Here is an 18,099-nt window from a genome sequence, read left to right on the forward strand (position 1 = left end):
CCTCTCGTTGTGCACATAAAGTACACTATCGCCATGTCCATGTCATAAAGTACAAAAACTGCCTTTCTTGATGGATAAATAGTTTCGTAAAAAATTACCATCCAATTCATCTCTATTCTCTCTTCCTTTTCTCTCCCTACTATCTGGTTATCTCCCTTCTCTTTTTACTTGGTTCACGCATATGCAGTTTCTTTCTTTCTTTCATGAAAAATCATTTTCATCTTGTCTCCAACTCCTCCGAGGATGTCTAAAAATGCCTTTTCTTCTTCGGGATCTATTAATGCTTCTGAGGACGTCTAAAAATGCTTCGGAAGCCAAGAATTATAATAATTGAATACAATACAGACAATCAAGTCAAACGTATCATCGCAACTCGAATAGGGATTGATAAATACTCCATCTGTTGCAAATTATAAATCGTTTTGAGTTTGCTGGATCGATATATTTTACTTGCATCTAGGCATAGTATATATTTAGGCGCATAGCAAAACTTATGAGTCTAGAAAAATCAAAATGATTCATAATTTAGGACGGAGGGAGTAATTAATTTTAAGGCTATATCTGAGCGTTACCGTCAAATGTTGTTTTCATCAGCATTGGTGCAAAATGCATGTTACTATTGCCCTCCTAGCGTTCTTATCCACCGGTTAATGTTATGTACACAATATACTTTTTAAAGTTAGTGCTCCACCATATATATAGCGAAGTATATATTTTTACTATATGATAATGAAATATATTTCAGTATATGGTAATGAAATATATTTTTATAGTGCATTTATTTAATGGTATAATATCTTTTGTTATAAATGCAGTTAAAGTTAGATAAACTTGATTTAGAGTAAAATTAAAATAAATTATAATTTGAAATGGAGGAGTATAAGCTGCTTTAGTGCATCAAACCTATGTGCGAACGTGGACTTGAATTTATTTGCCAAAACCTATCGTTTTCGATGGTTCACTGTCTCTCTGTTGGCCTGTCGAATGGCTCGATGTACGTCAGAGCCTCAGAGCCGATAATAGTCGCCGGCAACTCATTCAGGAACACCAGTTCGGTCTGCGGCAACGATGGCGTAGCTAGTTCCGTACGGATAATTCCTTATACTAGGAAGAAGATCGCTCGATCCGGGAAAAGGTATTGTACTTGCAGGATGACTCGCAAGTGAAGAAGACGTCTTCCATACTTCCCCGTCTATCGCTCAGCTACATAAAATAAAGCATGATCCAAGGAAATTGGCAACAAATCCTTCAATCGTGGATGCATAGTGCATGCCGTCAGCCAATCATGCATGATGATCGGGGCAGTTTGGTGCGAGATCCGCCCCGCGGCGCGCCGAAAGGACGCTTTTTTTCCGATCCGGCGGTGCTGACTTGTCACGGATCGATCCGCCGACGTGGGGCCGACCGGACCAGAACTCCGGCAACCAGCGTGGCGTTCTTTCGTCGGAAAGAAACAGAGGTACGGACGGACCTACGGTGTTTTGTCCTGTCATGCCACCTGACCCGACCTCAATGCATGGCCCGGAGGCAAGGCATCGGTGGGCACGACGGTCGGACGGTGATAGCCGGCGGACGGATTGTGCTCCGGCGGTGATCGCCGTCAATCGGATCCGGACGTGTGCCTGGAGAATCCGGCGGCGGCGGGAGGGTGGAATCTAGAAGCCGGCGGAAGCAGTGGCCGTGGACGCGCCACGGCGATCCCGCCTGGGTCCGGTCCGATCCCCGGAACGAACGGTGGCCACACACACCACCAACAGCCGACGTGCCCGGGCACGTTGAGTGAGACGCGCCGCAGCAGCCACGCACGCGGGCTGGATGCCGAGCCGCTCGCCCGCGCTCCTCGGCCGGCAAGAGGAGGTGGATCCGTGGAAGCAGCGCCGGGCGGGCGCGGGCGCGGCGGGTGCGTGGTCACCACTCACCAGACACCAGCAGGCCTCCGGGTCCAGTACCGCACTGGTTGGTCAGTGGGTTGGCGCGGAAAACGGGCCGCTATTTTGATTTGCCCACTGGGGGAAAACGGGCTATATTGTGGGCTGGTTCCCACTAGGTCGGAGGCATACCCGTGGAGGCCTGTGGGCCTCATTCTTCTATCCATGCCGGCCTCAGTCGTACTAGGCTTGAGTGAGGATACTCAAGTCTAGTAGGAGTTATTTTTTTGAAGGGTCCCACAAAAAAAAACTCGTAACTGAGGAGGATACAGCTTCTGCAGTGGTTATTATGCTGCTAACACTTTGATTGAGATATCACCACCTGATCAGGACCAGTTGGCAACATGAAAATTGGAAGCAAACTTGCAGATGACCGTCCTGAGTCTTGACCAATCGAGCACTGCATCAACCCTGATCCAAGAGTTCAGTCAGCCACTGTGTCAAACCGAGCACTCGAGATCTTTTTCTCTCAAGGTCCCTCTCAGCCTCTTCCCTGACACGCAGGTTGTTACTCGCCATCATGTCACCCATGAGCCAATCACAAGACGATTGGCCTTTGAATCCTACTACGAGACATGGCCATGTACACGATGCGTCTGCAGTCTACACCCTGACGTGCGCGGAAGGAGAACATGTAGACGAGGGGGGGTCGTTTTCCATCATCCAGAGTTCCAGACGCACCTGCCCCGTCGTATCATCCGACCTAAATTATGCCATGCAAGTGGGTGGTGGCATGCGGCATGGCACCCTCTTGCTCGTGCTCCCTTCCCTTCCTAACCCTTCGCTATACAGACGCAGGCAGGATGCTAGCTGCCTCTGCCCGCGTGTGTCCATGCCCGTCTGCCGATCGATGAATCCATCGCTCTGTTCACGTCAGTCCATCGACTTCTTTTTCGTTGCCGAGGACTTGACATCATTCATGTCGCTGGGTGCTTCTTCGACGTGTCCTCTATGATTTCTGTCTCGACGACAACACGGCCGCTTATCTGGTTGATCATCCCCTGCTTGTGCGGCGACGACGATTTTGAGGTGATTCTGCATGATGGTATTGGGATTGATCCTGGTATTTTCTGGACTCAATAATGGAGACACTCCATCTTAGACGTGTCGTTTATTAATTCTAGAGAGTTTAATTTGATTCAGTTAATGTTCTTTATTGGAAAACGGTGTAGTCTCTGTCAGCATGAGAGCGAGTTTATATCGCTCTCCTTTTTTATCTAAAGAAAAAGAATTCGTGTATTTTTGTCTCAAGAGAAAAAGTGAAGGTGTCAGGCATATATAATTGTGACAGCATGCCCTTTCCATGTCACCTAGTAGAATTTTCTCCTCCATGTTGGTTCCTCTATTTTGTCCTTCACATTCTGAGCGTGGAGATGGAGACAAAAGGCGCTCCATCAGCAGCCAGCATTATTGTATTCTGTCACCGCCCAGTGGAGATTGCCGGGCCTCTAACACCTTACACCTAAGAGGATATCATTGGCTACTCTCTTCTGAATCTTTTGGCAGTTTGGCACTAAACACTGGTGAACACATCGACAGGTCTATGATTGAGGCAGGTTTCCAGTGTGCTCACCACTGTTAGCACCACATGTCAACAGGATAATTTCGTGTCTTTTGTTTTTTTTAAAAAAATCGAGATAGGAAAGCTCCTCGAATTGGATACTAGCTAGGAAACTTTAGCAGTGTCACATCGAATGTTTGGATGCTAATTAGAAGGATTAAATATGAGCTAATTATAAAACTAATTGCAGAACCCTTGGACTAATTCGCGAGACGAATCTATTAAGCCTAATTAATCCATCATTAGCAAATGGTTACTGTAGCACCACATTATCAAATTATGGACTAATTAGACTTAATAGATCTGTCTCGTGAATTAGACTCCATCTGTGCAATTAGTTTTATAATTAACTTATGTTTAATACTTATAATTAGTATCAAATATCCAATGTGACAGGTGATCAAACATCTCTACCTGTCGTACAGGTAGTCCTTATCGACAACCTTAACTGTGGCGCCGTATCGTTTAGGACAATCAGTTGACATTGCAGTTGCAGGCAAAAGACCATTCAATTTTTCTACCGTGTTTAACGCTCAGAAAGAAACCTGAAAGATAAAAGCTCAGGTTTCTTGTGGCCTGTTGGTAACTCTGAACTTTGAACAAACACAACGAAAGTCTATGTTCCTTTGATGTGTGAAAAGTTAATGAAATTAAGGATGCAACAGGACCCAAATACAAGTGATCATCCCACCTCTACATCGACCAGCGTCTCACATGAAGAGAAGAGGCACGACACGAGCGAGAGCGATGTCTGAAGCTTGAATTGATCAGGGAAGTGAAAATATCGATGCTGCTCTCTGCTAAAAAACTGCAGGAACCCGTGGCCCATGCCCAAAGATCACGCACATCTCGCCAACAAGTCTCGCTCTCCACGCCCAACGTCGTGGGTGGACGTCGCGCTTGGGCGAATCGGCGTGGTTCCAAAATGTCACGGTCTATCCCCCGCCCTGTCGCCATTCCGCTCAATAGGACAGAGGGAGGACCCCGCTGAAACCTGACAAAGAAATTTGTAAACTTCGCTTTCATGGTGTATCACCTGAATGAACTGCTCCCCTATTTTTCTCGAATTTATCTGCTAGCAGCTCGTTTGTAATTTGTTGAAAGGGCGGTCTTTATGTCACATGCATATCTACCACGGATTTGTAAAAGGTTTTGCTATAACCAAGGATTTGACACCTTGGTCCGGTTGTCAACACTCACGAGCTAAAGTTACTTTGGACATCAACACGGTCTTGGAAATACTATAGTTGGGTCACCAATTCATCCAATTTTATGTTCGCAAATGTAGTAACATGACAATCAAACAAAAAATAGCCCTTGTGAGTCGGATTAAATACGGTTCGTTGTGTCCGGGATGAAAATGGCGGCCGAGGGACAAGAAACAAGATATTGGAGAAGGAATTCCACGTCTTTGCATAAAGTTCTTTTTTTTTTCTTTCGTAGAAATGTGTGCTTTGACCAGGTCTCAAGAATTTTCATGTTGATTGTTGGATGATCGTTTTATTTGATTTTTTGCCATGTTATAGGTGTTCTATGGATATTGTTGATGTTTTGTGTATTTTTAGAGGAAATATTGTTGAGGGTGTGCTTCTATATTTTATTTCGTGAAAAAAAAAAGCACAGTCGAAAAATACTCTATCCCAACTCCCAAGGTCCATGTAACAAAAAGTCTAATCTTATTCCCTCATGTACTATAGAAAAAAACAAGAAATATTGTGAGCTCTGGAGTACTACCATTAATTATTTCATGAATTAGGACGCCACGCTTGGCAGTTTCAGAATTGAGCCTCCCCAGGTCTTTCCCACGCCCGTATCTCAAAAAGGAGAGGCATGGCCGCCCCGGCGTCGCCGCACTGCTCCCACTCCCAGTAAAGAAGCCTACTCCCCTTCCCCTCCCCTCGCCTTCTCGCCTTCGTCTTCTTCCCCGCACGAGCATCCGCCTCTTCACCTTTTCCTCCCCCACGTTGATCCTCCTCTCGCCCCCTTTCTCGATTCTTTCTCCGTAGGATCTTTCGCTAGGAGTAGCCTGCCTCGTCTGCGCGCTTGAACGGACATGCTTATTGTTGCGGCTTGAAAGGGGAGAAAAGCGGGGATGGGTTCTTGCGCTTCGGTTCAAAACAAGGATCCAGGCTTCCCCAAGAAGCAGTTTCTTGCGTCGCCCACCAAGGCGAAGGCTGCCAACGGCAAGGGCGGCGGCGGCGGCGTTGCTCCGCTTGGCGATGGCTTTGGTGATCTCAAGTCCAAGGCCGAGGGGGAGCAGCAGCGGGTAGGTTTTGACCCCAAGAGCCCGGATTCTGGTACGCGTGATGAATCTTTGCTTTCTTTGGTTGTTTTCTGAAGCGAGGTCCCGATCTTTATCTTTTCAGTCAGTTATTACTATAGTTTAGAGAGGATCTTTGGAAGTAAAGAAGCAGATGGGCAGTCAGTTCTTTATATGAAAAGGGACTTTTTGGGTTCGTTTATTGATTTATTGGGCTCTGGAAGATTTGATAGCCAAGTGTAGTGTTATCGCTGCATTAATCTCTTCTGGAGATCAGTTAGCTTCGTATTTTTGCATGGGCTGACGATCTTGAACGGAAAAGGATATTTGTTGATATACTGACTGATTTTGGTTTCTTTTAATGGAGAAGGAGTTTTAGCTGTTACAATTTGTTCTTGAAAATTTAAAGCTTTCTAAATGACGATGCTCTCTTCTATCCAACGTAGATTACTCTATTGACTGAAGGCTTTTTACAGCCTGATTATTTCTGTTGTTTCGTTAGGATGGAGGAGTTTTTTTTTTGTGCGTGTAAAATTGCTGACTAAATCCTAAATTGAAATGGCACACGGCTTTGTTGAGCGAATCAAGATCTTGCCAATAACCTCTTGAATAGCTTAGTTGCAATGGGCTGTGCTTCAATGTTTCTTTCCCCAAAAATCAATTGCTAGCTCTTGATGATTCTGAATTTCGCTTAGTTGAAATTGTTCTCTTCACTGGTACACACTCATATACCAAGCTGATTGAATTTATCTCTCCGCTTAGCTGAAAGTACAATAACATGAATACAGTGACTCTTTTAATCAAGAGTGCAACTTATGGAATTTAATTTGCAGGCAGCAAGGATGAAGTGTTCTTCGAGTCTCGAGCTTGGTTAGATTCGGACTGTGAGGATGACTTTTACAGTGTGAATGGAGGTAATCAAACTGTTGACATGTTTAATTGGTAACTGCCTAAAGAAGCTTCAATGTAGTTTTAGATAGGCATAGACATAGTTTTCTTCTATACTTGTGTTGTGTGCAATTGTCCTGGCCCATCATACTGTGATTACTTTTGCACCAGTGCTTTAGTTTATCTTACCATTCCCTTTTTTAGGTTGTCCTATTATTATATCAGTAGCATGTGCATGTGGATTGTTCCACTTGCTGCGCACAAATTGCATGTGCTGTGATAGGTTCTTGATGATGCAACCTTTAATTGTCTCTAGAATCTAAGGGGCCTAATTTATACTTTGATTGGCTATCGAAACAAAAAGGCGATGCCTTTGATTTTGTCTTTGGGCACTATCATGTTTCTTAGCATCTAACAGTTATGGACATGGACCCCCACCTTAAGTTTCATAACCTATCCCATGTGGTCCTTACCAAATCACTCTAGCAATATCCTGGAAACATAACACATTCATTCATGGGCTTTGACGTTGTAAGGAGAGTTCTGATGCACTCAAGTTCAATAGTTGAACAAGTAGATATCCCTATCAGCCCATGTGATGTGATTTGCTTCAGTTGCTGCATAATCTAAGTTGTGCTTTTCTTATGCAGATTTCACTCCATCTCGTGGCAGCACACCGAACTACCAACCTAGAACGCAAACAGTGATGACCAACATCTTTCAACCGGACAATTCAGACAAGTCCAAATCACCAGAACCTTCTCCAACTGGCAGGAGGAAACTAGCCGAGCTCCTGCAGGAGGCGATGCAAAATGGCCCTGAAGAAAGAACTGATGTCAGCAAGAATGAGAAGCAGCAGTTGCAATCTGTCGCTGCAGACGGGAAGCCGGTGTCTGAATCCACATCCAGCTCTGCTTGCACACGGAACCAACGCCGACCGTGGTCGCCAAGAGCCGGAAGGAGAAGGCATGGTACTCCGGGCGCTGTTGCCTGCCGAGCTTTGTTCATAGCCTGACCTTAGATGAGAGTGAGAGGGGGCAGAAGATGAGCTCTAGGCCATGTGCTATTTGACAGTGGTGCTCCAGTGCCCTCCTGCCCTGAGCTGTATTTAGCACGATATATTGCCCGATCTGGACCCTGAAGCTACTGTAAAGAAGTGGGGGAGTATTAAGAGTACTATATCCTTGTAGGAATCAAGTGGATAATAGCTACCCGTTAAATTGATGTGCACTGCATGTTGATCAACTGCAAGAGTAGAACATCTACCCTGTGCATATCTTCTCGAATCTTCATGGATATAAATATATATATTTTCAGATGTCAACTGCCAGCATAGCAAGGGCATGTCAGCATGTGACATGTGGGATACCATGCCTTTCAATAGTTCATATAATGTGATTGAATTGTGATGCCCTATTGGCACTTGCATGATTGACGCCAAACAAATGTATTGCTCTATCCTGTATCAAGTGTACCTTTTTGTTTGCCCCTCGGATATCTGCAATGGTCATGGCATAAATTGAGAACTTTATCTTTCAAAAAAATGGTCCTGGTGCCATGGATCAAGCCGGGTGCGTGTTTTGCAGCACACTGATGGAGCTTGTGACAAGGACAGGCTATCTGCTCAGAATGTGGAAGATTACACCTCTGCGTTCGTCATTCCTGTTCTTTCCTAACCACCAAACAATGATTCAGGGATAATCGTCAAAGCATTCATGGATGACCAAACGACCCGCAAATCCTGTTGTCCTGACATGCAAGTCTGAATGGACCTGCAGATATTATACACATCATGGACGCAGAACAGCAAATTCCAACACAGAAGTGAGCAGCAGCCATGAGCCCATAAGATCAAACATGACAAGGCAGACAACTCATGCGACGAACGAATGCCAGGCAATATTATAGCATCCACGGGTATCACAACACAATGACAAAGTGGAATCTATTCACGTTGGACCCCACTGAAGATGACCCAATCAGGTTTCACATGATGCACATTAATATTATCATTTATATCAAGATATTTCAGTTTTCTAATCCTGAAAGCAAGCATCAGTTGAGCAATGACAACACAATGCAGCATTACACGCTGAGGTTCCTTTAACAATACAATATTCAAGGATTACAACTCCGTGTCTTGGTACACCTGAAAATCGCACCAACTGCCTGTCTGACCAAGGAGCATGTGGACAGCATCATGAAGATCGCCCTGGTTCGTTTTCATGCTCACACTATTGCCACATGCACTGTTTTTTCTGCACCTTTGGTCCCAACAAGATCAACCTCCCAATATTCGTACAATGGTACATGTTGCTCTAACCGTCACGATAAATGACTACCGAAGTGAGGTAGACATGAGGAAGGACCGGATACGTTGCAGCAGTTCTGCCTTCACTGAATCAGGCACTGATGCTGTTTCACATGTGAAATAAATTGAGAGCGCTGTAAGAGGGGCCACAGCAAAGAGAAACATTTTTTCTCGACCAGGAAAGTACAAGTGTAAAACTGCCCAACAATGGGCATTTTTAAGGGCAAAAAGAAAGAGGATGAGAAACTTTCAAGCATTACGAATTGTCCATTTGTTTTGTTCCAAGTCTAGTCATAGTACGCAAAGACAGATGAAGGCATATGAAGAAACACTCCAAATTGTATTTTTGAAATCTAGTGAAATCAGTGAACATAATTCCAGGCACAAAAGATCACTTACCTCTTCCTTTTGGAGTAATAACATGAATAAGATCATCCACTGTCACATTATTTCTTCCTTTCTTCCTTGCATAGGCCCTACACACAAGCACATAAAGGAGATGTAAAAAAACAAAGAATGATGAGCACAAGGAAAGATATATATTCACCAGTTAAAACCACACCTATTCCCAACCTATGGAATGTGTAATGTAGCACTCATTTCAGATGCTCTAATGTGGCAGCTTGGGGTTTTGAAGACTTCAGAGTTAGACTAATTTGATTAGCATAGAATTTGGACAAAGTTAGTAAAAGAACCCACTTTCAGCTGGAACCTGTCAGCAAAAGATTTTAACATGCAATAACTGTACACGTAAAAGAGTATGTGCTAAGTGGGTTCTCAGAACCTCTAATACTTGCGACAGGTTCATCTGAAAAGAAACTTTTTGCAGGAAACATAACGAACAAAGAAACAAATTGCACATGCTGCATGGATTGTTATAACTGCAGTAGCCATCTACTAAAATAATATTTATTTACCAGAAAAGTTTGAAAAATTAACAGTAAAATGTTTCCATGGAAACCAACTTGTGTGCGCATCAGATTTTACAAAATAACCAAATTTATCAGGGAGTAACAGAACCCCTGCAAGTTATTTTCACGAGGAAACTACTTGCTTCTGCTTCAGAATTTAGCTGTACTTTTGACAAGATAGAACTAAGGGTTTTGACAGATTAACGTGTACCTTTCATGCATTTTCAGTTATAATTCATCAAAGTCAGTTGAATTGAAACAATAATTGGTAAGTTGGACACAAACATCATGCTTTCTCAAAAAGTCCAAAAGTTTGCTATGCTTAATGCACAGATCAGAACCCTAGGAATATGAAGAATTTGCTCACCACCGATTGAATACAAGCATATGAATGCGATTTATTACTATGAACCATTAAACATAATTTGTCAATAACAAACATACACCCAGCACGAATGATATTTGAGTTTAATGCGTGAGAAGCCAAACCTGCATAGCGCCTTCATCTCATCCCTCCAGCCGCACTCGACGAGCCGCTCACGGAGGAGCTCCATTAACTTCTCCTTCTCCCCACTCTCTACCAACTTCACAAACCAAAACCCACCTCATTGTTACCACACCCAAGGAACAACAGCTAAGATAGAAACAAAACTAATAGCTTCCTCTTCGTTTCAACTACCCCAGAACCTCCTCTTCCCTTTCAACCAAACCCTAACCAAATCTTACTGAGACTAGCCACTTGGACCACTCGCCAGAAGCTAAAACTCCAGCTCGTGACCATCAAGGCCTCTAGTTTCGAGGCAAATAAATAAGAAAGCCAGCGGTCCACGATTTTCCTGCTCGATTTCAGCAAAGGAGATGGGGAACAGTACCTTGATGTTGATGACTTCTTCGAGGGAGGGCTCCTTGTCCCGATCCTGCTCCGCGCTCGGCGTCGGCGGCCGATTAATCGACGCCCTCCTGCAAGAAACCATCGCCCCGCCGCATCACAGTCAGAAAATTTTCTCAGGGGAAAAAGGACGGGAGCAGAAAATTTTCGAGTAACCATTGGCAGAGCAGTTTGCAGATCAATCTAGATTGCGCATACGAACAGCGGACGATTGTATTGAGCCGCTTACATGCTTCAAGTCGGGTTGATGCGCCCTCCTCTTGCTTCCTCGCTGCTGCTTTGTTTCTTCGTCGTCGTCGTCGTCTTCCTCGGGTTTGTGGTGGTGGAGTTCGTCCCGTCCCCTCATTATGTTTAGGCCTTTTGGGAGTTGGACGAGTGGTTGCTGGGCCGTATCCGCGAAAGAATAACCAGACCTGGGCCCCCACTGAAGGCTAAGCCCACTGAAAAATATCTGTGTTCCGGATAATCCAAAGAGGACTCCTCTTATCCCAACCCCATTTGCCCCTCTTCACTTCCCGCCTCCCCACCTCACCGCCGGCGAGCGATGCCTCCCCCGGCGGGGCTGCTCCCCTGGCCATCGCCGTCGACGACGCGCCTTACCACTCCAACCCCAACTCGCCCTCCTCCTCGCACCACCCGCGTCCGCCCGCCTCCTCCTCCTCCCCCCTACACTCGCGTCCGCCTTCCTCCCCCTCCGCCTCCTACAACGCCACCACCGCCTCGCCTCGAGCCCGCCGCGCCAAAACCAACCACCGCCTCCACCCCACTGCCTCCCTCCACTGCCTCCACCGCGTCTTCGTCGTCCACCTGCCTCGATTGCGTCCACTTCGGGAAGTGCGTCTCGCTCTCTCCACATTGGCACCTACACTGCTACTCGGAAAGCTCGCTCGCGTGAGTTAATTTGTCGTTGACTCAATTCGTAGGTGCTCAGGGTGCACGCACGAGGTGGACCTCGACAAGCCGCCGGTGCTGCAGGAGGTGGAGAATTTCTTCAAGGGCCACGGGGTCGGAGATTTCACCTTCAGCAGAGGCAGGCTGGTACGTGTACCCGATTCAGTCATGTTGCTTCTGAAAACTCGTGCTGCATCCCATCCCAGTCCCCGTGCAGTTGTATGCTGTTTGGGCGGTGTGTTGGCGTCTGCTCCAATTTTGTAATTAGCTTAGCCATTGTGAAGCCTGTAATATAGTCGTTTTTGTGGTTCTCGTTCAAATTGGAACTCACTTTGGTGTATCGAACCTCGAAGCTAAAATTTCTTCCATGCTTGAAAGTGTATATTATCTGGCCAACTGAAGTGGACATGTTGTTACTTGGGTGCTTTTGCTTCTTGCTAAATGGACGGCTGTGTTTTCAGTCCCAATGGCGGTGCCGGGCAAAGTTAGCAGTTCGTGGAACACCAGAGAACCCGTTGATTGGTTTATACCAGGAAGGGACGCATGTTGTTACAGATATTCCAGAGTGCAGAGGTTAGCAATCATTATTTACTTTATCATAAATTCGTAATATTATTTAAAGAAGTTATCGAAACTCGTTTCACCTCTGGCCCTACATATTACTGTTGTTGCAATATAAATCCATTTTATTTTCGCAATTTTTCAGCTCACCACCCAAGCATTAATGCTGCTGTTAAGCTGCTAAGGCAAGGTATGTTACCATTGTAGCTTCATGCTTTCTTCAATGGATGTGCATAAATACTGTCTTCAGCCTGTCAAGTGCGGCTTAATAGATTGGAGTTGTAGGTATATCCGAGTTGAATATCCAACCATTTGACGAGGACGCTGGAACTGGTGAACTCAGATATGTTCAGGTAATTGTTAGTTTTTTTTAAAGTAACACATAACCATATGAATGAAACTTTAGGTTTTTCTAGGCCCAGCGTTATACTCCACCCGTGATTGTGTAACTTCTGATAGAGAATTCAAACACCATATAGAGTGTAGCTGGCTTCCCTGCTGCAATGGAATTTATTTCTTTTGCCATGTTCTCCAGATGGCTGTGACAACATACAACACATCTATTCCAGTTGATAAAAGATATGAGCAAGGTTAGTCTGATTCTCCAGCTGTTCATTTGCTGAATGCGTGTTCATTGATCTCCATGACCAAAGTGGTTGAAAAATCTCATTGCCATGCAGGGAGAGTTCAAATTTCGTTAGTTTGGAATTCAAGAGATGAGCGTTCCCAAAATGCAGAGAAGTTGGCTTTATTGATAGAAGTAAGTGGTTGAGACTGAGGTTCTGCAACACATGCAGCCATTTCTTCACATTCCACTGCTTTACCTGTATTCTTAAATCATGGTGAACATGCTTCTTGTGACAGTTCTTGTGGAGAAATGGTGGGCCAAAGAGTAGTGTTCATCTGATCCATTCCATATGGGCCAATTTTCAGACATCAACCAGCAATGTAAGAGACCTTTCTCTTTGTATTTGTGAATGTAAACCATGGCTACACTTCTTATACTGTTGCATGCAAATAATACGTGTCCACTGTTTAGCATTATCATTACAGTCACTGTAAATGTGGTTTCCTTTCCATCGAAAAAGAAAGTAATTGTAGTTTTCTGCAAAGGAAGACAATCAAATAGAGTGAAGATGAAGTTAGGACTTAAGAGTAGATAATCCCTATGGACTTAAGGTAACCACGCCACATCTCAACTAATCAAGATATCATTGCCCCACGTATAAGCAGCAGCTAGTAGAATTTCAGCTGGAATCAGATCATGTCCTTGATTGGAGTTTCCAGGTGTACCAAGACCACTTTTCCTTGTCATATAGGATTGCCATATGCTAGCAATCACATTTATGCAAGTTGTATGTATATGTACGAGATGCACAGAGCGGGTAAAAAAATCCTGTTGGATTAGGAATTGTCAAAATTTCAAGGCTATGTTGTCCTTCCTTCTTGTTGTTACTCTTAACTGTTTGCCTTGATCAAAGATTAGCTGCCAGATCTGTTGAGAAACCAATTTGTTCACTTCAGTTTGTGATTTTCTTTACTGGAAAAGGGAGTTTTTTTTTTCATAAAATGTGTCGCTTCTGCAGATAATTTTTGGGCACAAATGGAGACATCTCAAAGGGGAGAGAGACCTGTGGGAGCGTTATGGAGGAGTTGATATTTCGCTGGACCCATGTAGCTTTGGCCAGGCTAATACTCTGGTATGTCCGATTAAATCATTCCTACTGATGTAGAACTTCACCAAGCATAGCATGCTCAATTTCCTGACTAAATTGTCTTGGCAATTTGATTCACTGCAAGCTACTTGATACCTAGAGAACTCCATATGCCGCTTGTATTGTTGTGTACTTGCGCAAATATCTCAAATATGTTGAGCTATAGTTTCTTGTGTTGTTTTCATGCTAACACAGTGCTTTGTTTTGTTTGCAGTCATTTAACTCTTTGCTGCATAAGCTGAACAAGTATGTACCGCGTGGTTCAACAGTTGTTGATTTGTACTCTGGTGCTGGTGTCATTGGACTATCGGTTGCTGCTTCAAGGAAATGTCGGTGAGTAGATAAATGCATCCTAAAAGGGACATATGTTATTTCTGTTTTGCATGTGATATATCACATATGCTGGTCAGTACAGATTCAATGGTATGCAGAGAGCCACGTTTCAATATGCTTTCACGTACTGAAATATTTGCAACCTGATGTGATGTCTTAATGCATGCATTAATTCTAAGATCTTTTGCTTCCATATGGTTTCAATATATCCTTTGTTGTCAGGACTTTGGCATCGCATTATATGTGTTATTAGTGGTAGGTAGCTAAGCAAGCCAAAACCAGTGGTAAACGTTACCGAGCCTGGTCTTGCTCAGACTTGATTTCCAAAGGCCTGGGCTGAATAGGCCAGAGCTCAGAGCCCAAGTCTGGTCCCCCCTTAATGTGATTTGGCCGCAAGCCCAGCTTTTTTTTTTGGAAACCAATTATTGGCTAAGCTATAAGCATGAGAAAGCAAACTAGTTTCCTAAGAAATATTTTGTGAACAAATCTGACATTTATTAATATTTCTTTTGGGCCTTATGCTGCAGTTCAGTGCTGTTCATATCCAATTGGACATATGCCTACTTTCAGCACATTATTTTAGGTTGCATGCTTTCCTATCTAGTGTTTTTCATTAAAAAAAGGCATTCCACTTCCAGGTCTGTGAAATGTGTTGAGATTAACAAACAATCGAAGATGTCTTTTGAGAAATCAGCAAGCCGACTTCCAACGAACCTGGGTTGCACCATCACTTGGCACAATACTGATGCTTCAGTTGTAAGCAGTCAATCTTGTCTTTCTATTGCAGTTATATATTATATTTAGGCATTCACTGGAATATGCAATTCTGCATTATGGCACCAGGAACCTGTTCACTGGCTTGAAGGGTCAAGTGTCGTTATTGTGGATCCTCCCAGGAAGGGATTGCACCCATCTGTTATCATTGCTTTACAGAAAGTTGCGTTGTCGGAGCGCAAGGCATACAAGGCTAAAAGGTGTAGTTTGCAGCATTAAATTTTGTGTGCCTTCATGCTTTTACCTCCAGTAATATGATAAATATGCGTGCTAATTTTCTGCGATTCAGAATACCTTCTCCTTGAGGTAACATTATTAATAAGATATTAATTTTATGAACACAGTTCACTTGCAAAGGTTAAGGATGAGAAGAGACCATGGATCTTACGGGCAAGGGAGGCTGCTGTTCATGTTGATAATACAACGACAGAAGACAGCAGTGAAACCTGGCCTGAAACCCTTATATACATTAGCTGTGGGTGGGAAAGTTTTAAGAAGGTGTGACCCGAAACCTGATTTAGTTATGTAACTTCTAAGCAGTCCTCAATTTTTACCCTTTGGACTCAGTTATGTTACAGTTCTGGTATTTGTAATCATTTCCTCTGCAGGACTGCAAAAGCTTGATATCCAGCAAGGCCTGGCAGTTGGAGAATGCCCATGCTTTTAACTTCTTCCCTGGCACAGATAGGTAACTATTTCTGCTACTTGACTAGAAAGCACTAAACTACATTTTACTGCAACAGATATCCCTATGCATTGCGCCAAAGTTTTGGGTCATTATAGACTTGAATTTTCTGTACTACAGTTGATCATTCTTGTGTGTTGTATTCGTATCTGGAATTTTCAATGAACTTTGTCATCGGTTCATAGTTAGCCAATGTGCTTTGTGATGTGTATACCATCTACTTTGAATTGCACTAAATGAAATTGCTAATGCAGCATTGAAATCCTCGCGATCTTCAAACGGGAATCAGAAGCTGGTCAAAAGAAAAAGAAGAAAGCAAAAAGGAAGAAGGCCAAGTAGACTAACAGAAGGCTGACCGTACTGTAACTGGAAGGCTGACGTGGTACGGCCATAGATTTTCATGCTGTGGGTTTTGCAAACCTTTTTTGAAACGACAGTTTTGCAAATCTCTAATGCTGGTCCAGAAGAATACTTTCATTGGTGCTCTGAGGAATTTTACACGCTCCAAACCAATCAACTCAGTGATCTGTGACTAGCGCATCGTAATTGGACACAAGGTAACTCGAGAAACTTGCTCAATTATACAAGTCTTCCTGAACAGGAAATTCTATAGCAATCGGAAACTTCTATTCTGCAGCACGATTTTTTTTTTAAAAAAAAACAGACATTTGTTTTGGGGGCACCGAAAGAAGCCCCTTTTATTCAATTATGAATATTCAACTTTTGATTTGCTATATCTAATAATTTAAATGTAGCCGTTCCAAAGGGCCAGCTTTATCAGATTGCGTTTTTGTGTGTTCAGGTTAGGCTAGGGTGCTCATGTGCGAAATGACTGTCCGCACCTCCTAAAGCAGACAACTCAAGGCGGGAATTTCAGGGTGCGTTTGGTTGGGAGATGATGTAGGACGGGACGGTCCTGTCCTACTTTTCTGGGATAGGATGATCCTATTTCTTGTTTGGTTAGAGGGACAGGGGCGTCCCTGTTTTTTGTTTGGTTTGAGGGATAAATGTGGGATGGGATGATCCCGTTTTCTGTTTGGATCGAGGGATAGCTGGTTATGATAACCTTCTGCAGAATCATGGTGACATTACCTCCTACCTGTCATACCTTCCTTCTTTCTAAGGATAATCATGGTGACATAATATATAGTCTGAAATATATACAATATATATACACAATATATAGTCTAAAACAGAGACAATTCATTTAACAGAAATATCAGACCAGTGTAGTTATTGCCTTCAGATAACAAAACTACAGGGAGGTCACTGCCATGATGAAACTGAAAACTCTGCAAGTAATATTATCCCCAATAAAGTATCATTTGAAGACGCAGGTAATTGAGAATGCAATAAACAAAAGGAAGCTTGGTAGCAAACCGAACTGTTTACCATCAAATATCATTCATATATATAGATGGCATTTACCACAGTACCATTACATCAAATCCATGCCTTACACAATATAGAAAGTTCAAGGCATACTATATGATAGGCCACAGTTAGCAAAAGAAATATGACTGACAAAAGAGACCGTTACAACTATCAGGTGTAACAAACATGGCCTAGTTAGCAAAAGAAAGCTTTACCACTATCACTAGTTGTATGTTCCAAAAGCACCTACTGTCCAGGGAACCTCTCACTAACAAACATAGCCATCCAATGTAACTGGTGCTGAAATGGCAAGCCATAGAAAGCTTTACCAATGAGAGGATTGGCCACCAGATGCGCATAGTATGTGGATATCTGAAGATCATTAAAGCCTGAAACTGAAAGGCTATTCACTTTGTCAAAGAGATCTTCTGGCAGCTCATTATTAGATTTAGCAACCTGCGTTATAGCCATGGCAAGCTTGTCACCAACTCTGTTGAACGCACCAATCAACCCCTCCTCTGCACTTTCAACAATCTTGGCCCTCTTGTTAGGTCTTGCATTAGATGTTGCCCCTTCCTCAAAAGCACTACTAGGATCCTCTTCTGTACCATTTGCAGCCCCATCTTCAGTATCACCATCTTCTGTACCAAGAGGAGCACTTGAATCCTTTGCAAACTTGCCAGTAGCCATATCCTTCCCAAAGATTGTTTCCATCTCAGCATAGTTCTCAAGAGGCTTGTTTAAATACTCGGCATCAGGCTTGTCTAATGCCCGACCCTCGTGTCGTCCTAACACGTGATTTCAGAAACGTAGGTGTTCTTACTCATGAATACAGCCTGAATTATGAAATGTAATGCCTAAACTCACTGAAGAAAAATGCCTAAACTAGAGTTGTTAGAGCAATCTTACCACTATCACCAGGAACGGCGCCGGATCGGGCAGCAGGCGCTGCGGCTGGCGCGGTAGGCGGCGGCGGCGGCGGCGGCGGACGGCAGCAGGCGCGGTAGGCGGCGGCGGC

General features: G+C 43.8%; 3 protein-coding genes across 4 annotated transcripts; 2 read left to right on the forward strand and 1 right to left on the reverse strand.

The window, feature by feature from the left end:
• Positions 1-5,265: 5,265 nt before the first annotated feature.
• Positions 5,266-7,961, forward strand: LOC101763819 (uncharacterized protein At3g27210). The gene is given in 4 exon segments (XM_012846440.2): positions 5,266-5,786; positions 6,583-6,663; positions 7,288-7,554; positions 7,557-7,961. Coding segments are annotated over 4 exon segments (705 nt in total). The 5' UTR covers positions 5,266-5,581; the 3' UTR covers positions 7,709-7,961.
• Positions 7,962-8,591: 630 nt separating this feature from the next.
• Positions 8,592-11,122, reverse strand: LOC101764214 (transcription and mRNA export factor SUS1). Its single transcript, XM_004971018.2, has 5 exons — positions 10,978-11,122; positions 10,732-10,819; positions 10,349-10,443; positions 9,348-9,424; positions 8,592-9,052 (listed from the first exon to the last, which is right to left on the reverse strand). Coding segments are annotated over exons 1-5 (339 nt in total). The 5' UTR covers positions 10,980-11,122; the 3' UTR covers positions 8,592-8,975.
• A 119-nt stretch (positions 11,123-11,241) lies between these two features.
• LOC101764622 (uncharacterized RNA methyltransferase pc1998) lies at positions 11,242-16,852 on the forward strand. Of its 2 annotated transcripts, XR_002677861.1 has the most exons (16): positions 11,242-11,582; positions 11,672-11,786; positions 12,101-12,212; positions 12,346-12,390; positions 12,486-12,553; positions 12,736-12,790; positions 12,881-12,960; positions 13,065-13,148; positions 13,787-13,900; positions 14,130-14,248; positions 14,887-15,004; positions 15,092-15,222; positions 15,367-15,520; positions 15,631-15,710; positions 15,962-16,264; positions 16,510-16,852. XR_002677861.1 is itself a non-coding variant. In XM_022827017.1 (15 exons), the coding sequence occupies exons 1-15, from the start codon at positions 11,293-11,295 to the stop codon at positions 16,044-16,046; spliced, it is 1,650 nt and encodes a 549-aa protein (XP_022682752.1). In that variant the 5' UTR covers positions 11,242-11,292; the 3' UTR covers positions 16,047-16,443. The 2 variants fall into 2 exon arrangements, 1 of the variants encoding a protein (XP_022682752.1); XM_022827017.1 differs by lacking the exon at positions 16,510-16,852 and having other exon boundaries at positions 15,962-16,443.
• Positions 16,853-18,099: the final 1,247 nt, after the last annotated feature.

This window comes from Setaria italica, chromosome V, assembly GCF_000263155.2.
Source record: "Setaria italica strain Yugu1 chromosome V, Setaria_italica_v2.0, whole genome shotgun sequence".
Lineage (NCBI taxonomy): Eukaryota > Viridiplantae > Streptophyta > Magnoliopsida > Poales > Poaceae > Setaria > Setaria italica.